The sequence below is a fragment of the Protobothrops mucrosquamatus genome, unplaced genomic scaffold (genome assembly GCF_001527695.2).
Source record: "Protobothrops mucrosquamatus isolate PMUCROS unplaced genomic scaffold, P.Mucros_1.0 scaffold656, whole genome shotgun sequence".
In the NCBI taxonomy this organism is placed as follows: Eukaryota; Metazoa; Chordata; class Lepidosauria; order Squamata; family Viperidae; genus Protobothrops; species Protobothrops mucrosquamatus.
The window spans coordinates 246,147-268,291 of record NW_015386945.1 but is presented as its reverse complement, the minus strand read 5'-3'; the positions used below and the strand labels follow the sequence as shown (position 1 = coordinate 268,291).

The following is a 22,145-nucleotide window of genomic DNA, read 5'->3' as shown; positions in this document are numbered from 1 at the left end:
GACTATACCGAGGCGCCGGCAGCCACAGCCACTCGGTCTTGGAAGGGTTGAGCCTGAGTCTGTTCCTCCCCATCCAGACCCGTACGGCCTCCAGGCAACGGGCCATCACGTCAAGGGCATCGTTGGGGTGGCCTGGGGTGGAAATGTACAGCTGCGTATCATCAGCGTACTGATGGAAATCCACCCCAAAGCCACGAATTTATGTTGGTATGGAGTTAGCGTTGATCACCCCACATTTTAAGCAAATTTCCTAGTCACACTGAACAATTTAACTTACAATTACCAGTAGTATGTTTAGAAATTCATGATTCTGTTGCTCTAAATGTAATTAAATTCTTCTACTTCATATACAAAGTGTACAGCTGGCTGGCTGATATGCCTAGTATATATACTCTCTTTTATATTATTGGGTGTTATTCTGTACTTGTCTTTCACAAAAATAAAGACAGTGGATTTGATTTTCATATGTTGGCTTAAATGTATGGATTTCCTTTCTGTCGCACTTACAGAATAGAGCTTTCCTACTATACCCCCACCACTTCCTGGTATATTTTTTTATCTGCTCCTCGAAAAATGCTAGGATATATTATGCAGACAGCTGCAGCTGAAGAGGAAGTTGACAACAATAATTTTCCTGCTACATAAATGGAGATCCAAGCCTCTGTCTGGTCTACATCTAGATGGTACAGTTTGCAAGTAATTGCTCTCAAAGCAGAAGATTTTTACTTCTCACAGCTCACTGGAAAACTGGCTATAAGTAAAGTTAACTAACTGTATATTTACAATGAAGCTTAAAAGTTTGTGAAGCCTTTTCAATATTTCTATGTAAATATAAGACATGACCTGTTCTCCACACAAGTCCTAAACCTAGATAAAGAGAACAAGAAAAACATTATACTTGTTTATTCATTTATTGAGGAAAATGATCTAAAGCTACATATTTGTGTCTACCTATAACACCTGTTTAGCTGTCCAGTTCTACTCCATGCTACTTGCTGGGTAGGAATGACTACTATAAATGTATTGTTTTGTCCAAGGGTTACATAGAATAAAAAAGGATAAAATTAGTAATGAAAAAATATAAAGGAAATGAATAACAACCACAAAGGCATGTAAAATATGCCCAGTATTGCTCTTTTTATCTGGGGAGATATTACTAGAAAATAACTTTCTTCAACTATAAAAACACATTCTAAAACTTTAACTGAGTAAGTATCCAGATTTCCTCCCTTGGGGGGGGGGGAAACAAGCTGCAAATATACCATATTCTAAGTGCTAATCAAAGGCACAATAGATCAAACACATTCTCCTTCTTACAGGAAACAGCTGTTTCTATCTATAACCTATGTTGCTTAAAGAAGAGGATGGATGGAAAGCTTCAGCCTTATACTTACATGTGGGGCCTGAGTTCATAGAAGTTTCTGTTTCTGTATTCTTCCACTTTGTCTGCTGAATAAATTGGGAGCAATCTGTATGGATTTATTGATATTACCACACTCCCGATATAAGTCTGTAACAAAGAAAGTAGTTTTAATAGGTGACATTGCAAATATTCCTACAAAATATATTAGTAATAGCTCCACTTATAGTATAGTGGTACTAGTTATTTTCACAGGTAAATGTTTCAATGTGTTTAATTCAAGAGTTAAATATCTCTCACAATGTTGGATGTTTTAACCACTCAGTTAACATCTATAGATTAAATACAGATTAAATTAAACTGACAGCTAATTTTATGTAGTAGTTAGGGCAAGGGTAGGCAATCTTGGCTCTTTTATGACTTGTGGACTTCAATACCCAGAATTCCTCAACCAGCCATGCTGACTCAGGAAATCTGGGAGTTGAAGTCCACAAGTCATAAACGAGCCAAGGTTGCCTTCCCCTGAGTTAGGGTGTAGGACTAGAAATCAAGAAATCAATCATTCTCTTTAGGGATGGCTGGATATCCTTGAGTCATTTGTTTTCTCTCAGCCCAACACATTTTATAGGAGGAGTATGATCTTGAGTTACTACGAATAGTAATAGCCACCTTTGGGCAATCCCAAAACATCTGGAGCACCACTTGAAAGCAAACCACTATCAGTCAATTGTAAAAGCCAGCTTTACTTGAAATAGCTTACATCCTGCAATGATAACTTTAACACCATCAAACGACATTTCCCTACCCTAGGATCTTGGGAACTGCTAATTCAGGTCCTTGGGAAGGACTCCATAGGTGGATAAAAATGCCAAATCCAAGTCTGAACCTTCATCATCATCATCATCCCATAAGGAGGCACCTTGATATGGTTGTGGAGCTTGTGTGCTTTGAGGAAGATGAGAGCTATGCCAGAGGTTCAACCATCCTGGACAGGTCTCATCTGAGCAGCCAGATGAAGAGTGTCTCTTTCACAAAAAATATGATGAGATGGATGTAATTTACAGAAACCCATATTGGATTGGTCAATGCCTGGGTCAACAAGGACTGCTCTATGTGTTGGAATTCTTGGACATCTGATGACAAATGAACTATAGGCCTCAGGTCTACTGGCTGAGCAAACAGGGTCAGCAGCTACAGAACTACTGAAAAGAAAAGTTGTTCACAAATATACAAAGATTGAAAACAAAGAAATAATAATAAATCCTCCCAAGAATATGTTATTATACTTATTCAACAATGCTGGCTTCAATAGTTTTTTCCAAAAGTGTTTCTGTTCCCTTCAAAAGAATTGGTTTGTGATCTGGTCATGAACCGAGGGTCCTTCTAAATTCAGCTGGCCCAGAATTCAGTATAGAGTAAAACTACAGCTGAAGATCCTGCACTAGTTATTAAGTTACCAAGCTTATTTTGGAGCGTTGGTTATTACCTCTATATGGCAAATCAACTTCTTTTATCCCAAAGGCCTATCCAGCTGCTCTACAAATAGTGCTTTGCTGTACTTTCAACATGTACATGTTGGGGACTTCCCCCCGCCCTATTTAATATATTTATTGTTTTTGTTTCTTTCTTAGAACGGTCTTATTTTTATCACTCTGTTACATGCTGCTACGCAGAGTCTATAGATCGGAGCAAATTACAAAAACTGAGGCAGGCAGGTTATCATCATGCTTTGAAAAGGAAAAGGTTTCTTAATACCCAGGAAAAGTATTTCAGAATGCTCAGAAACGTTAAGAACACCACTTCATTAAAACAGTAACAATTTTTTTTAAGGATTCTGCATGTAAATTGCACAGTAATGTTGTTATCTTATAAAAACTGTCTGGCCTGATGCCTTCAGATCTATTGAACAACAAATACCAACTTGAAATTATGAGAACTGAGTAACACACAGGAGAAGGGGGGGGGGGGTTGATAAGCTTGGCAAACTGGTAGGATATAAGCTCCTATTCCAAAAAGTATATCGCACAATTAGCAAAGCTAAATGACTTGGCAACGGCTTTTTTCTTATTGCATTGCATGCAAAAGTTAGCAGTAATTTCATTTATTATTAAAAAGCAAAAAAAAAAACCAAACAGCTAGAGGTGAAAATAGTTGAACTGTTATTTATTACCATGTAATAAGGAAAAGTTTCAAGAAACAAAAAATGCTGAAGCAGCTAGAGAATAAGTCTCATAGCTGAAAAATTCTATGGAGAAAATGTTATCTTTAGACAACAGAAGGGGAAAACTTTAAAAAAATGTTAAGTTGAAAGGTCACGTCTAATGAGGATTTTAAAAATAACCTCTTTTTTAAAATTAAGCTTCTCTGATATTTTGAAAATTAAAAAACAGCTGTTCATCGGGGTATAGTCCCAATACAACACATTCTGAAATAGCCAGTATATTCAAAGGTCAAAGAACTACAGTACGCTTAGAAAGAGGTACAGATGTATGGCCATATTTAAGCCGAAATATGTCAAAAAGTTACTGCTTTGGGTCAGGCCCTGCTCAGGATTCTGTTTTCAATGGCAATGCCATTACCCCTACATTCCCCAACCTGGCAAACTTCAGATGCCAGTTGGGTGTTCTGAATTTGCAGCCACAACACCAGGTTGGAAGAAACTGCCCTACATTTTCACTCCACAAATTTTATACTTTGCAATAGGGGAAGGGGGGGGGCAGGGAAAAAGAATTTTCCCACACAACTTCCTCCTTCCCACCAGGATTCTAATATAAACAAATAGAGATATAAATGACTTAATTTCTTGAGTATGGAATGAGTGTAATTGCATTCCATTGATGAAAACAAAACTCCTGGGGTAGTGGGAAGAAAAATGCCACGACATCTAAGGAATTAGAATATCCTTGTTCTTCTACTGCTACTATTTTAGAACTTCAGCCCCCAAGGATGGGTCTCATGATTAAAGCACAGGAAAACAGCAGCCAATTTGGATTCCGTTTCCTGCTTTACCACAGGATTGGTTATGTGTTTGGACAACTATTTAAATTTTCTTCATAACCAACAGTTAAAACTTAAAAACAAACAATTCAATTGTTCTCTCACTTTACCTACATATGGAAAATTTCTAACTGTTATTTCACTGTAACTGTTTTTAAAACACACACTAATAACAAGCGCCTTTCTTTTAAAAAAATGCAAAGCCAATACTGAATTAAACTAGAATGCTTTTCCATATCCTGTGATGATTGAAGGATTTTTAATCTTTGGGGGGGTGGGGTGTCAGTAGACACACGTGGAGAACTATTAGAAACCCATCAACTGCTTCCATTCATAAATGGAAATGGCAGAAATTATTTCACCAAAAGGGAAAATGGCGAGACTATATGATAATATAGATAGTTCTTAACTTACGACCACAATTGAGTGCAGACTTTCTATTGCTAAATGAGAGTTGTTAAATGAGTTTTGAATTTGGATTCCCCGTTGACTTCGCTTGTCAAAAGTTTGCAAAAGGTGATCACATGACCCCGGGACATTGCAACTATCATAAACACGAGTCAGTTGCCAAGCATCTGAATTTTGATCACATGACTATGGGGATGCTGCAATGGTCGTAAGTGTGAAAAATGACCATAAGTCATTATTTTCAGTGCCATTGTAACTTTGAACAGTCATTAAACAAACCATTGTTAAGTCGAGGACTACCTGTAATTTATCCAAGAATCTGAGAAAACAGAGATGGGAATTAGAGCCCCACTCCTGAAATTATAACACTTTATGAATTTACACGTATACATTTTTGTTGTTGTTTGTTGTTAGTTGCGAAGTCATGTCCGACTCATCGCGACCCCATGGACAACGTTCCTCCAGGCCTTCCTGTCCTCTACCATCTTCTGGAGTCCATTTAAGCTCATGCCTACTGCTTCAGTGACTCCATCCAGCCACCTCATTCTCTGTCGTCCCCTTCTTCTATTGCCCTCGATCTTTCCCAGCATTAGGCTCTTCTCCAATGAGTCCTTCCTTCTCATTAGGTGGCCAAAGTACTTGAGTTTCAACTTCAGGATCTGGCCTTCTAAAGAGCAGTCGGGGTTTTTACTCTACACCAAAAACATTGAGATCTTCCCCATTTCAAACCCACATGCTGCTCTTGTGTATTGGGGAAACACCCCCCCCACATCATTCCCACTCCACTGAAACATTTTCATGTCTTTTCCTGGTTTCTCCACTGCTACCTGCCCAGAGCAGTCCACCAGATAAAGCCTTCCTTTCTTCTTCTTTGGGTCAGAGGGATTGGTAGCACTAGGATGGAGACTACAGATAACAAGCAGCTGGAAGCCAAAGTTGCATTTTTGGGGCTAATAGATACCCATTCCTTTTGTAATTAAATCTTTTTAAAAAATGAATATGAACTTAGATTTCTCAACTGCAGATGTTATTCAGTAGTCTCTTCAATAGTGAGATGGGTAGCATGTAAATTTAATAATAAATACAAATTTAGTGGGGCACAAATGTCATTCTTCAATAATACTTTGAATCATACAGTACCATGCTGAATAAATATTTTTAAGCTATATCCCTCATAATTCCTGGCATGGTAATTAAGCCAATTGGACCAGTTCCAAAATATCTGGAGAGAACTGGGCTGTCTATCTCTACTTTACATAGAAAAGATTCCAACTTCAATTCCAGAGTTGTTAGAATTCCTGGAGAATTACTATCAGCTAGGAACTGGACAAGACTGAACTAGCATGGTTTAGCTGGCATAAGATAATTTCCGTGTTTCCACAATTCTTTATGCTAATTAGTGCTGCCCTTTCATGAATCTAGATTTAACGCTGAAAAAATTTCAGGCGGGCAAATTGGATATCTTCAAAGCAAGTACCACAAAGCTTGGGAGAAAAAGGAGAAAACAAGTTTGACTTGATTACAATCATAGGAAGTTTGCTTGGTCAAAGTTGAGATGAAACATACAAAGTGAGGAAGCATTCATAACAGATGCTTACTAATACTGTCACTGGGATTTAAAAAGCAAGTAAAGATATTTTTTTCCAAGTTCTTTCCAGATGCACTGATCTTAACATCTTAAAAGTTTGCATATTTCTATTCTCTTTGAAATGGACAAATACAGACAGATATTGCAACAATATTGATTTTAGAACTTTTCTTAGGGCCATAATGTAATAATGATAACTGCCATCAAAAAGATTGGAAGCCGGTTTTAAAGAATCTTTTCTTTCTTTTCTATTTCTTTTTTCTATTTTCTTTCTTATTTGTTCACTATTCTTTCTTATTTTGTTTCGTTTTAGGTTTTATATTGTTTTTATCTTGTTAAAAAAATTTCTCAATAAAATTATATTTATTTATTTTTTCTTATAGCCATGATGTAACCTTAGAAAGGATACAATATCAGCTTATGTATCTGATCACACTTGGTCAATAAAGAATTCTATTCTGTTCTGTTCCGTTCCATTCTAATATAATTATAACTGCCATCAAAAAGATTGGAAGCCATTTTTTAAGAAACTTTTCTTTCTCTTCTATTTCTTTTTCTATTTTCTTTCTTACATTTTCCTTATTCCTTCTTACTTCCTTTGTTTCTCATTTTAAATCAAANCACATACAAGATGAAGGATTCATGGCTTGGAAGTGCTATAGTGGAGAAGGATGTTGATACACTTATTGACAACATGCTAACTGGAATCAGTAGTGTGAGACAGCTGCCAGAAGGGCTAATGCTCTTCTGGACTGCATTATAATAAGCCCTGGATCAAAGAGATGTGAAGCTATTATTCTTTGGTATTGGCAAGACCACATCTTCAGTGTTATGTATAATTCCGGGCACCACGTTTCCTGAAGAATACTGATACAGAGAGCATTCAGACCCCCTACAAAGATTACACAGGGACTGGAGGACATGTACTGGGAGTATAGATTCCAGGAACCTTGGAGGTTCAATCTGGAGAAAAGAAGGCTGAGTGGAGACAATATATCAGTGTTCAGGTATCTGAGAGGCTGCTATGGGGAACCATATTCCACTGCCACAGGAATGAGGACTATCAGTATACATTGCAGCTATCTAGATCTGATTTAAACACAAAGAACAGCTGAGGGGTCCTTGGTGCTCTCTGAGCTTGCTTCCTTGTTTTGCTTGCTTGCTTGTTTCCTTGCAGACGTTTCATTACCCTAACTAGGTAACATCATCAGACTAGCATAGGGTATTCTGAAATGTCTGAAGAAAATGAAATGTCTGCAAGAAAACAAGCAATAACCCTGAGCTACAAATATTCTCCTTCATTGGTACAAAGAAAAGCTTCATGACAGGAAGACCTATATACTGTAACAGTGGAAGAATCAACCTAGGAAGGTTGTGGGTTCTCATCTCAAAAGGTTTTTAAGAAAAGCTGGAGTGCCAGTCCTAAAGCAGGGTTTGCCTTCAATACTGCAGAGGATTGGATTAATGATCCGTGTGGTCCATTCCAATTTCAGATGTCTATGGAGATTCTCAGTCATCCAGGTCATAGCTATCCCAAAGATGCTTTTTCACAAGGCAACTGGACTTTCTTGTTTTTCTTTGAAGACGTTTCGCTTCTCGTCCAAGAAGCTTCTTCAGAGCTTGTTGGATGAGAAGCAAAACATCTTCAAAGTAAAACAAGAAAGTCCAGTTGCCTCATGAAAAAGCATCTTTGGGATTCCTATTTCAGAATTCCATATCTATGTCAGCCCTCAATTTAACATTTGTCTAAGAACCATAAAGTAATTGCTTTTAAGGAAAGAGTTTATTTTTAGGCAGGCTCTCTTTTTCTGTATTAGCTTCTTGATTTTGCACTGGTCATGGAGGAAGAGAAATTATTCCTCATTTCTTCCCCTTGTCTTTCAGCCTACTTATTCAAATGTAGTTATTTTTACCATCCTGTTGAATGGTTAATGTTCTCTTTTTCCATGCTGTTCATGGCAGAAGTCAGTACAAAAATGCAAGCCCTGCATTCTCCAAATCAATATATTCTACTACCTTCTATCGCCTATGGCTGAGGACAGGTAGGAGCTGTAGTCTAGTGTAGACACCATGTTGAGGAAGATTACTATTAGCTTTTGGCTTTATGAGACTGCCTTAAACCCCACTGAAATGAAAATTATAACTGGGAGCTTATATTCATAAATTCTAACAGGATTTAGGAACATAAATTTCTTGACTCACATCTATTGCCTCTCATTATCAAACACAAAACACTGGTACTATTGTATATGACAGTTATTTTGAATAACTGAACTGAAGAAGCTTCCTACATGAGAAGCGAAGTGTCTTCAAGGAAAAACAAAGGCCAGCTGCCTCTTGAAAAAAGCACCTTTGGGACAACCATGACCTGGATGACTGAAAATCTCCATAGACAGTTATTTTGAATAAATATTTTTTTCCTTACATTACACTCATCCTGAATTTAGAGAGGTACTTTGCATAAAAGGTTAAGTTCTCTAGCATGCAAAGACCACTCCCAGCTTGTACATTCCCCTTCCTCTGGAGTCTTCTTGGACCCTCTCCTCTCTTCTGCCACACTTTTAATAAAGCTTACGGTGGTGTTAATTTATATTGAACTTCTTAAACCTTTTGTCTTCTCTGTTTTACCCACTGTTAGCCAACTTGAATAGCCATTTAAGAAAAAAAGGTAGGATACAAACCAAATGAATGAAAAAAACAAAGGCTTAGATACTAAGTAGTTTAAGAGAAAGGCAGCTTATCCAAAAGGCTTTTCCCATTATTATGATTCCTACCTCTCCATCTGTCAAATGTGTCCATAAAAGGCTTCTCTCTGAAATTCACAATGAGGTGGACAGCTGCTAAAAAAGGAGGAGAGGCTGCCCCAAATATGGAGAGAGCAAAGGAGCAAAGGAACCACATTCTTTCTAAAGAAGAATTACGTGTACAAACAAACCTCCCTTAGTTAATTTTGTACACAGTAGAAAATATTGGTTATATAAAATTAAATCATTCATCCAGATATGTCAGCTGCAGTCCTAAAAGAGAAATTCAAAGATATTGCATTTAAGCTAAGGTTTGCGTAAATGGCAAAATAATAACTGAGACCACTAAATTGCTGAACTCATTTTATTACATTATGTTGTACCATTTATGTACCATAAATGTTGTACCATTTATGGAGTTAGCGTTGATCACCCCACATTTTAAGCAAATTTCCTAGTCACACTGAACAATTTAACTTACAATTACCAGTAGTATGTTTAGAAATTCATGATTCTGTTGCTCTAAATGTAATTAAATTCTTCTACTTCATATACAGCTGGCTGGCTGATATGCCTAGTATGTATACTCTATTTTATATTATTGGGTGTTATTCTGTACTTGTCTTTCACAAAAATAAAGACAGTGGATTTGATTTTCATATGTTGGCTTAAATGTATAGATTTCCTTTCTGTCGCACTTACAGAATAGAGCTTTCCTACTATACCCCCACCACTTCCTGGTATATTTTTTTATCTGCTCCTCGAAAAATGCTAGGATATATTATGCAGACAGCTGCAGCTGAAGAGGAAGTTAACAACAATAATTTTCCTGCTACATAAATGGAGATCCAAGCCTCTGTCTGGTCCACATCTAGATGGTACAGTTTGCAAGTAATTGCTCTCAAAGCAGAAGACTTTTACTTCTCACAGCTCACTGGAAAACTGGCTATAAGTAAAGTTAACTAACTGTATATTTACAATGAAGCTTAAAAGTTTGTGAAGCCTTTTCAATATTTCTATGTAAATATAAGACATGACCTGTTCTCCACACAAGTCCTAAACCTAGATAAAGAGAACAAGAAAAACATTATACTTGTTTATTCATTTATTGAGGAAAATGATCTAAAGCTACATATTTGTCTCTACCTATAACACCTGTTTAGCTGTCCAGTTCTACTCCATGCTACTTGCTGGGTAGGAATGACTACTATAAATGTATTGTTTTGTCCAAGGGTTACATAGAATAAAAAAGGATAAAATTAGTAATGAAAAAATATAAAGGAAATGAATAACAACCACAAAGGCATGTAAAATATGCCCAGTATTGCTCTTTTTATCTGGGGAGATATTACTAGAAAATAACTTTCTTCAACTATAAAAACACATTCTAAAACTTTAACTGAGTAAGTATCCAGATTTCCTCCCTTGGGGGGAGAAACAAGCTGCAAATATACCATATTCTAAGTGCTAATCAAAGGCACAATAGATCAAACACATTCTCCTTCTTACAGGAAACAGCTGTTTCTATCTATAACCTATGTTGCTTAAAGAAGAGGATGGATGGAAAGCTTCAGCCTTATACTTACATGTGGGGCCTGAGTTCATAGAAGTTTCTGTTTCTGTATTCTTCCACTTTGTCTGCTGAATAAATTGGGAGCAATCTGTATGGATTTATTGATATTACCACACTCCCGATATAAGTCTGTAACAAAGTAAGAAAGTAGTTTTAATAGGTGACATTGCAAATATTCCTACAAAATATATTAGCAATAGCTCCACTTATAGTATAGTGGTACTAGTTATTTTCACTGTCACAGGTAAATGTTTCAATATGTTTAATTCAGGAGTTAAATATCTCTCACAATGTTGGATGTTTTAACCACTCAGTTAACATCTATAGATTAAATTCAGATTAAATTAAACTGACAGCTAATTTTATGTAGTAGTTAGGGCAGGGGTAGACAATCTTGGCTCTTTTATGACTTGTGGACTTCAATACCCAGAATTCCTCAACCAGCCATGCTGACTCAGGAAATCTGGGAGTTGAAGTCCACAAGTCATAAAAAAGCCAAGGTTGCCTTCCCCTGAGTTAGGGTGTAGGACTAGAAATCAAGAAATCAATCATTCTCTTTAGGGATGAAAGGTGGCTGGATATCCTTGAGCCATTTGTTTTCTCTCAGCCCAACACATTTTACAGGAGGAGTACGATCTTGAGTTATTACGAATAGTAATAGCCACCTTTGGGCAATCCCAAAACATCTGTAGCACCACTTGAAAGCAAACCACTATCAGTCAATTGCAAAAGCCAGCTTTACTTGTAATAGCTTACATTCTGCAATGATAACTTTAACACCATCAAACGACATTTCCCTACCCTAGGATCTTGGGAACTGCTAATTCAGGTCCTTGGGAAGGACTCCATAGGTGGATAAAAATGCCAAATCCAAGTCTGAACCTTCATCATCATCATCATCCCACAAGGAGGCACCTTGATATGGTTGTGGAGCTTGTGTGCTTTGAGGAAGATAAGAGCTATGCCAGAGGTTCAACCATCCTGGACAGGTCTCATCTGAGCAGCCAGATGAAGAGTGTCTCTCTCACAAAAAATATGATGAGATGGATGTAATTTACAGAAACCCATATTGGATTGGTCAATGCCTGGGTCAACAAGGACTGCTCTATGTGTTGGAATTCTTGGACATCTGATGACAAATGAACTATAGGCCTCAGGTCTACTGGCTGAGCAAACAGGGTCAGCAGCTGCAGAACTACTGAAAAGAAAAGTTGTTCACAAATATACAAAGATTGAAAACAAAGAAATAATAATAAATCCTCCCAAGAATATGTTATTATACTTATTCAACAATGCTGGCTTCAATAGTTTTTTCCAAAAGTGTTTCTGTTCCCTTCAAAAGAATTGGTTTGTGATCTGGTCATGAACCGAGGGTCCTTCTAAATTCAGCTGGCCCAGAATTCAGTATAGAGTAAAACTACAGCTGAAGATCCTGCACTAGTTATTAAGTTACCAAGCTTATTTTGAAGCGTTGGTTATTACCTCTATATGGCAAATTGACTTCTTTTATCCCAAAGGCCTATCCAGCTGCTCTACAAAGAGTGCTTTGCTGTACTTTCAACATGTACATGTTGGGGACTTCCCCCCGCCCTATTTAATATATTTATTGTTTTTGTTTCTTTCTTAGAACGGTCTTATTTTTATCACTCTGTTACATGCTGCTACGCAGAGTCTATAGATCAGAGCAAATTACAAAAACTGAGGCAGGCAGGTTATCATCATGCTTTGAAAAGGAAAAGATTTCTTAATACCCAGGAAAAGTATTTCAGAATGCTCAGAAACGTTAAGAACACCACTTCATTAAAACAGTAACAATTTTTTTAAAGGATTCTGCATGTAAATTGCACAGTAACATTGTTATCTTATAAAAACTGTCTGGCCTGATGCCTTCAGATCTATTGAACAACAAATACCAACTTGAAATTATGAGAACTGAGTAACACCACAGGAGAAGGGGGGGGGGGTTGATAAGCTTGGCAAACTGGTAGGATATAAGCTCCTATTCCAAAAAGTATATCGCACAATTAGCAAAGCTAAATGACTTGGCAAAGGCTTTTTTGCATGCAAAAGTTAGCAGTAATTTCATTTATTATTAAAAAGCAAAAAAAAACCAAACAGCTAGAGGTGAAAATAGTTGAACTGTTATTTATTATCATGTAATAAGGAAAAGTTTCAAGAAACAAAAAATGCTGAAGCAGCTAGAGAATAAGTCTCATAGCTGAAAAATTCTATGGAGAAAATGTTATCTTTAGACAACAGAAGGGGAAAACTTAAAAAAAATGTTAAGTTGAAAGGTCACGTCTAATGAGGATTTTAAAAATAACCTCTTTTTTAAAATTAAGCTTCTCTGATATTTTGAAAATAAAAAAACAGCTGTTCATCGGGGTATAGTCCCAATACAACACATTCTGAAATAGCCAGTATATTCAAAGGTCAAAGAACTACAGTACGCTTAGAAAGAGGTACAGATGTATGGCCATATTTAAGCCAAAATATGTCAAAAAGTTACTGCTTTGGGTCAGGCCCTGCTCAGGACTCTATTTCAATAGTAATGCCATTACCCCTACATTCCCCAACCTGGCAAACTTCAGATGCCAGTTGGGTGTTCTGAATTTGCAGCCACAACACCAGGTTGGAAGAAACTGCCCTACATTTTCACTCCACAAATTTTATACTTTGCAATAGGGGAAGGGGGGGGCAGGGAAAAAGAATTTTCCCACACAACTTCCTCCTTCCCACCAGGATTCTAATATAAACAAATAGAGATATAAATGACTTAATTTCTTGAGTATGGAATGAGTGTAATTGCATTCCATTGATGAAAACAAAACTCCTGGGGTAGTGGGAAGAAAAATGCCATGACATCTAAGGAATTAGAATATCCTTGTTCTTCTACTGCTACTATTTTAGAACTTCAGCCCCCAAGGATGGGTCTCATGATTAAAGCACAGGAAAACAGCAGCCAATTTGGATTCCGTTTCCTGCTTTACCACAGGATTGGTTATGTGTTTGGACAACTATTTAAATTTTCTTCATAACCAACAGTTAAAACTTAAAAACAAACAATTCAATTGTTCTCTCACTTTACCTACATATGGAAAATTTCTAACTGTTATTTCACTGTAACTGTTTTTAAAACACACACTAATAACAAGCGCCTTTCTTTTTAAAAAATGCAAAGCCAATACTGAATTAAACTAGAATGCTTTTCCATATCCTGTGATGATTGAAGGATTTTTAATCTTTGGGGGGTGGGGTGTCAGTGGACACACGTGGAGAACTATTAGAAACCCATCAACTGTTTCCATTCATAAATGGAAATGGCAGAAATTATTTCACCAAAAGGGAAAATGGCGAGACTATATGATAATATAGATAGTTCTTAACTTACGACCACAATTGAGTGCAGACTTTCTATTGCTAAATGAGACAGTTGTTAAATGAGTTTTGAATTTGGATTCCCCGTTGACTTCGCTTGTCAAAAGTTTGCAAAAGGTAATCACATGACCCCGGGACATTGCAACTATCATAAACACGAGTCAGTTGCCAAACATCTGAATTTTGATCACATGACTATGGGGATGCTGCAATGGTCGTAAGTGTGAAAAATGACCATAAGTCATTATTTTCAGTGCCATTGTAACTTTGAACAGTCATTAAACAAACCGTTGTTAAGTCGAGGACTACCTGTAATTTATCCAAGAATCTGAGAAAACAGAGATGGGAATTAGAGCCCCACTCCTGAAATTATAACACTTTATGAATTTACACGTATACATTTTTGTTGTTGTTTGTTGTTAGTTGCGAAGTCATGTCCGACCCATCGCGACCCCATGGACAACATTCCTCCAGGCCTTCCTGTCCTCTACCATCTTCTGGAGTCCATTTAAGCTCATGCCTACTGCTTCAGTGATTCCATCCAGCCACCTCATTCTCTGTCATCCCATTCTTCTATTGCCCTCAATCTTTCCCAGCATTAGGCCCTTCTCAGTGAGTCCTTCCTTCTCATTAGGTGGCCAAAGTACTTGAGTTTCAACTTCAGGATCTGGCCTTCTAAAGAGCAGTCGGGGTTTTTACTCTACACCAAAAACATTGAGATCTTCCCCATTTCAAACCCACATGCTGCTCTTGTGTATTGGGGAAACACCCCCCACACATCATTCCCACTCCACTGAAACATTTTCATGTCTTTTCCTGGTTTCTCCACTGCTACCTGCCCAGAGCAGTCCACCAGATAAAGCCTTCCTTTCTTCTTCTTTGGGTCAGAGGGATTGGTAGCACTAGGATGGAGACTACAGATAACAAGCAGCTGGAAGCCAAAGTTGCATTTTTGGGGCTAATAGATACCCATTCCTTTTGTAATTAAATCTTTTTAAAAAATGAATATGAACTTAGATTTCTCAACTGCAGATGTTATTCAATAGTCTCTTCAATAGTGAGATGGGTAGCATGTAAATTTAATAATAAATACAAATTTAGTGGGACACAAATGTCATTCTTCAATAATACTTTGAATCTTACAGTGCCATGCTGAATAAATATTTTTAAGCTGTATCCCTCATAATTCCTGGCATGGTAATTAAGCCAATTGGACCTGTTCCAAAATATCTGAAGAGAACTGGGCTCTATCTCTACTTTACATAGAAAAGATTCCAACTTCAATTCCAGAGTTGTTAGAATTCCTGGAGAATTACTATCAGCTAGGAACTGGACAAGACTGAACTAGCATGGTTTAGCTGGCATAAGATAATTTCCGTGTTTCCACAATTCTTTATGCTAATTAGTGCTGCCCTTTCATGAATCTAGATTTAACGCTGAAAGAATTTCAGGCCGGCAAATTGGATATCTTCAAAGCAAGTACCACAAAGCTTGGGAGAAAAAGGAGAAAACAAGTTTGACTTGATTACAATCATAGGAAGTTTGCTTGGTTAAAGTTGAGATGAAACATACAAAGTGAGGAAGCATTCATAACAGATGCTTACTAATACTGTCACTGGGATTTAAAAAGCAAGTAAAGATATTTTTTTCCAAGTTCTTTCCAGATGCACTGATCTTAACATCTTAAAAGTTTGCATATTTCTATTCTCTTTGAAATGGACAAATACAGACAGATATTGCAACAATATTGATTTTAGAACTTTTCTTAGGACCATAATGTAATAATGATAACTGCCATCAAAAAGATTGGAAGCCAGTTTTAAAGAATCTTTTCTTTCTTTTCTATTTCTTTTTTCTATTTTCTTTCTTATTTGTTCACTATTCTTTCTTATTTTGTTTCGTTTTAGGTTTTATACTGTTTTTATCTTGTTAAAAAAATTTCTCAATAAAATTATATTTATTTATTTTTTCTTATAGCCATGATGTAACCTTAGAAAGGATACAATATCAGCTTATGCACAGAGACAAATTCCTTGTGTATCTGATCACACTTGGTCAATAAAGAATTCTATTCTGTTCTGTTCCGTTCCATTCTAATATAATTATAACTGCCATCAAAAAGATTGGAAGCCATTTTTTAAGAAACTTTTCTTTCTCTTCTATTTCTTTTTCTATTTTCTTTCTTACATTTTCCTTATTCCTTCTTACTTCCTTTGTTTCTCATTTTAAATCAAAGATAGTCTAGTCCTCATATCAGTAGGTTCCCTAATTAACAGCATTCTCATCTTCCTTGGGTCAAGTGTGATTCTCCTCATTCAAATCCTGACTGCCTCCAAGTATCAGGTTAGATCATCCAAGGCACATCCCTTGTGGCCTGGGTGTAGATGTATGATTGGGTAACATCAGCATATTGATAATTCTTCACCCCGAATTGATGGATGCCCTCTCCCTTTATGGCTTTATGTGGACATTAAAGTGAATATGAGAAAGGATTGAGAATCCCATAACAAAACACCTGAAGGTCTCATTTCTCACTTGCCACCATCATTTGGACCTACTCACTTAGGCAGGAGAATAACCACTGGGAAGCATTACTTCTAATTCCCAGTCCAGGAAGATATTTTGATCAACATTGCTGAATGCTGCAGAACAATTCAGTAGGATAAGGCTAGCTGCATTCCCTCTAACTAAATCTTGCCACAGGTCACCAACACAGTTTCTGTCCCATGCCCAGGTCTGAATCTGTTTCCTCCAGAGCCCTCTGTGACTGTTGCCCTACTATAAGCTTCCCAAGAAGAAGGAGTTCGAGAAATAACCAAAGATGCACCGCTCTTGGATTGCCCAATCTAGTTTTGCAACTCTATTAACTGGTGATACGTTAATTAATTGTTGATTAATCAGCTTTCACCTATACTGTTTTTGATATATTTTAATATGCATATGAGTGTAATGTAGAAGTTGCAAAAGCACCATGTGTAAAGTTTTGCATCCCCACCCTAAATATCTGTGACGTGATTATATAATTAAAATTCCAAAGAAAACACCGAAATGTCAGACCTTCAATTTATATTTTTTTCTCTGTACCACAAGCTATTTAACTGTAATTTTAAATCCACACCTAGCTATCACCTCAGAGGCAACAGCACATTATAGGCAAATATGGGCAATGACTTTTTCTTTATACAAAAAACATTCCCAGGAATAGTGGACGATGGAAGGGAGAACAAAGCTACTTTGCACCATTCTAAGAATCTGAAGCCCCTAAATGAGGGTGACAGGCGAAATTGAGGCTGATCCTAAGATTTAAAAAGTACCCCTGATGTATTATACATTTGAATGATTTCATGATGGGAAAATAGAGCTCTACCGTGATGGCTTTAAGTGTGTCACAACACAACTACATTAACCCCACTATTTTAAACGTTGAGCACAAAAGTCTGAAAGAACCATCTCAATGTGTGTGACCTTTTATAAAGGGATCTATCGTTAGACATTCATGCCCAATGCAAACTCCACAGCTGTTTTAACTGCAACATTTATACAACCACATAGACAACATAACATTTGCTCCTTAATTCTGACCTGGAATTAAGAGCTGCAAAAAGAGGGAGCAAGAGCCTGAAGTAAATGGAAAAAACAAAACAGAAAGAACAGTACCAGCTGGTAATTTACTGTAGGTAGTCTTCCCTTACTTATTGACCGATGTTCAGCTATCATTAAAAATTATGACGGCACGGGGAAAAAAAAGAGATTTGCAACTGGTCCTCAAAATTGCAGTTGTCCCAGTACCTCAATGGTCACATGATCACAACTCAGACATTTGGCAACTGGCACACGTTTATGATCCTTATAGTGTCTCACAGGCACATGACTGCTATTTATGTCTATGGAGATTCTCAGTCATCCAGGTCATAGTTCTCAAAGGTGCTTTTTCCCCCAAAGGCAACTGGACTGTTTTTTGAGGAGGAGGAGGAGAAAGATGTTATCCAAGAAGCTTCATCAGTTGTGACTGGATGGTGGTGTGTGTGTATGACCTATCCATCTATCCCCCCACCATCCAGTCACAACTGATGAAGCTTCTTGGATGAGAAGCAAAACGACATCTTCTTCCTCAAAAAACAGTCCAGCTGCCTTTTGAAGAAAAGCACCTTTGAGATTGCTGTTTATGACCTTCAGAGTCAGCTTCTGACAAGCTAAGTCAGTGGTGGCGAACCTATGGCACGGGTGCCAGAGGCGGCACTCAGAGCCCTCTCTGTGGGCACGCGCGCCGTCGCCCAAGTCCTAGGCCTTCAGCTGGGTTTTATAAAACCTTTTCGCTTTAGGCCTCCGCCGCCATGTGCAAAAAAAAAAGGTTCAATCAATCAGTCAATTTCAACTTCTCGCAGGAAAAAAAAAGATCTTGCAAAGTTGGAATTGATTGATTGAACTTTTTAGTCCCACCCAGTCTGCCATTACCACTGCAGCCACGCCCACCCAATGGGCCACACCCACCCAATGGGCCACGCCCACCCAGCACCCGACGATGCATAAGTGGGTTTTGGGTTGCAATTTGGGCACTCAGTCTCTAAAAGGTTTGCCATCACTGAGCTAAGTCATTGGAGAAGCTGGTAGGAAGTCATAAGTTGCACTTACGTGACATCATACTAACAACTTAATGACTGCAGATAGAACTGATGTCATAAGTCAGAACAGCCACAGGATGCTTCGCTTTACAACATCATTTAGCATGGACTTGCTATCCCAACTGCAGTCAGTTAAGTGAGGACTACTTGTAGTAAAAACGTAAGGGCTAGACTCAAACTACATCTATAAAACTACAGGAGCATACAAGAAGTAGTTATATATAAACTAATTTTTCATATTTACTTTGTTTGTTCATTTATTTTCCTTCATAGTGTTGACTTCTGGTGACCACAGGACTAGTCGCCTGCAGTTTTCTTATGCCCTGGCTTCAACTGTCTCATTTATAAAATTACTATTTGTTGCTTCTATTTTATTTGATATTATTAATCCTGTTAGCTATCCAGAGTTGCAGTTTGAGTTGAGCAGCTGTATAAATTGATTAACCAAGCAAAATTGTTACTAGATCATCAACCTTTCTGCCAGTTAATGATTGACATTTAATTAAACTTGCACATGACAACATTTGTTTTATTGCTGATATTCCCCACAGAGGAAAAACCACAATGATACATAGAAACAATAAACAAAGTATGTTAAAATGATATAAAATAGTTCCCAACTTATGACCATTCACTTAATGATGGTTCAAAATTACAATGGCCTTGGAAAAAGTGATTTACACTTCTTTTACACTTGTCATAAAATCAGATCCAACATGATTTACAATTACATCAACTTATTCTGGTCCCAATTGTGGTCATAAATTGAGGACTACCTGTATCATAAAACAAGATGATAAGGCAGCAGCCTTACAGTATTTAGCTGTGAAAAATTTATATTAAATGTAGACTTGCAACCTGAATAATGTCTAAATGAAAAAGTATATCTGAAATTGTTCTTTGATAGCATGAGGTTCATTATCCTGGTCGTCACTCTTCAATCTGTAGTTGGGATTACAAAACTGATTTGTTTTTTGGAGATTTCACATTTTTATTATTTTATCAAAATATAAAATACAGAAATACAAAGAAAAAATGAAAATAATGGGAAAATGGGGGAGGGAAAGAAAAAGAGAAAAAAGTGTATGGTAAAGAGAAAAAGAAAGGGGAAAACATTGACTTCTGACTCTTACGCTAGCCATAGCTATAACAACAAACCTATCTAATCAGCAAAACCCAAAATCAAAATTTCATTACAAAATTCATGTGACTTCCAACTGGGTTGAACTACAGTTTCCATTACAACCAAGCTGGAGCACATAGTTCCAGATAGCATTTTCTTTGTCTACACAACAGTAAAATTGTCCAAGTGCTGCTTTATCATTACCCCAGTTGTGTGCCTTCAAATGAATATGACAGAGTTCTCATTTAAATGCAGAGATGATGAGTGTTGTTAAGGGACAAGCCCTGTCTCTCTGCATCACCCCTATTTCCAGAAGAACATCTGAAAAAATCTTAGGCCTCTACAATTATGAGAATCCAAGCACAGCTTATTCTGATTTCTGTAATACATCTAATAACATCTAATAATCTAATAACCCTAATACAATCTTGGGTTGTATAAACAGAGGCATAGAATCAAGATCACAACCTGCCTCCAGAAGCGGTGAATGCTCCATCACTGGAGGTTTTTAAGAAGAGACTGGACAGCCATTTGTCCGAAATGGTATAGGGTTTCCTGCCTGACTAGATGACCTCCAAGGTCCCTTCCAACTTTACTATTACTATTACTATTACTACTACTACTACTACTACTACTACTACTACTACTACTACTATTATTATTATTATTATTATTATTATTATTATTATTATTATTATTATTATTATTATTATTATTATTATTATTATTACCGCTTTATAAACCCTAGTAAGACCACACCTGGAATAGTGCAACCAATTTTGGTCACCATACTACAAATAAGGTGTTGAAATCTTGGAAAAAGTTCAGAGAAGAGCAACTAAAATGATCAAAGGCCCAGAGACTAAAACATACGAAGAACAGCTTCAGGACTTGGGCTTGGCTAGTCTAAAGAAAAGAATAAACAGGGGCAACATGATAGCAGTATTCCAGTATTTGAGGGGTTGCCACAAAGAAAAGGGTGTCAAACTATTCTCCAAAGCACCAGAGGGAAAGACAAGAAACAATGGTTGGAAACTGACCAAAGAGAGAAGCATTAAGGAGAAACTTCCTAACAGTGAGGACAGTTAACCAGTGGAACAGTTTGCCTTCAGAAATCGTGGGCACTCCATCACTGGAGGTTTTTAAGAAGAGACTAGACGGTCACTTGTCTTGAAATCAAACCCCCTCCCCCTGAGCAGGGGGTTGGACTAGAAGATCTCCAAGGTCCCTTCCAGCTCTATTCTATTCTGCCAGATCTCACTTGCAGGTAGACCTTCAAAGTAAGCCTGGTATATGTGGATCTGGCAACCTTGCTTATGTCATGCTGTTGTTGGATACCCGATAATTTCAGACAGCTGTTGTCAGAGTCCAAAAGTACAAATCTTATCATCCTTATCTACAGCTGAAATAGTTTTCAATTTTTTGTTCCATCACTGAAAGCTTAATGGAATAGGATTTTTTATCAGTAATAAATGGTTTCAAAGAGTATTTATTTATTCATCAGATTTTGCCCATCTTCCTCACAGATAATAGCTTCTTAAACCAGTTTTAGTCTCTATTTTACCTCATAGGATTGTTGTACATTGGTTAGGATTAAAACTGATTCAGTCTGAAAACTAAGTCATATTATTCCTCTTCCACCCACCTCAAGTACACATTACTCAATCTCGTACTATGGAATGAGCAATTTGTTAATGTTTGTTAAATTCTCTTTCTTATTTTTTTCTAATGTTAAGCTGTCAGTTTCTACACTGAATTATAGTTTTCTGCTCATTTCTTTTATGAAATATATTTTTACTAATATCTTCCCTACATATATAGATCTGAAAGTACTATTTCTTCATGTAAATACTGTACTGTTTTGCAATTTTTCTAAACCATAACAAACTATTTCCATCCTGTGACTTCCTTTATTTAATGTACACATTTCAACAACCTAGGATATGCAGATGATACCACTCTAATGGCAGAAAATGAAGAGGAACTAAAGAGCCTCTTCATGCAGGTGAAGAAGGATAGTGCAAAAGTTGGCTTGAAACTCAACATTAAGAAAACCAAGATCATGGTATCCGACCCTCTCAATTCCTGGCAAATAGATGGGGAAGAAATGGAGGTAGTGACAGATTTTATCTTCCTGGGCTCCAAGATCACCGCAGATGGGGACTGCAGCCAAGAAATTAAAAGACGCTTGCTCCTGGGGAGGATAGCTATGGCAAATCTAAACAGCATACTAAAAAGCAGAGACATCACCCTGCCAACAAAAGTATGTATAGTCAAGGCCATGGTTTTCCCAGTTGCAATGTATGGCTGTGAAAGTTGGACCATAAGAAAGGCTGAGCGCAAAAGAATTGA

At 37.2% G+C, this 22,145-nt stretch overlaps 1 protein-coding gene across 2 annotated transcripts in view; it reads right to left on the bottom strand.

Moving 5' to 3' along the window:
* MYO1B (myosin IB) overlaps positions 1 to 22,145 on the bottom strand; it is a 110,134-nt gene that overhangs the window by 82,149 nt on the left and 5,840 nt on the right. For both annotated transcript variants that reach the window (XM_015817929.1, XM_015817930.1), the window contains exon 2: positions 10,684 to 10,799. In XM_015817929.1, the coding sequence (XP_015673415.1) occupies positions 10,684 to 10,799 (116 nt within the window). The remainder of the gene's footprint in view (positions 1 to 10,683; positions 10,800 to 22,145) is intronic.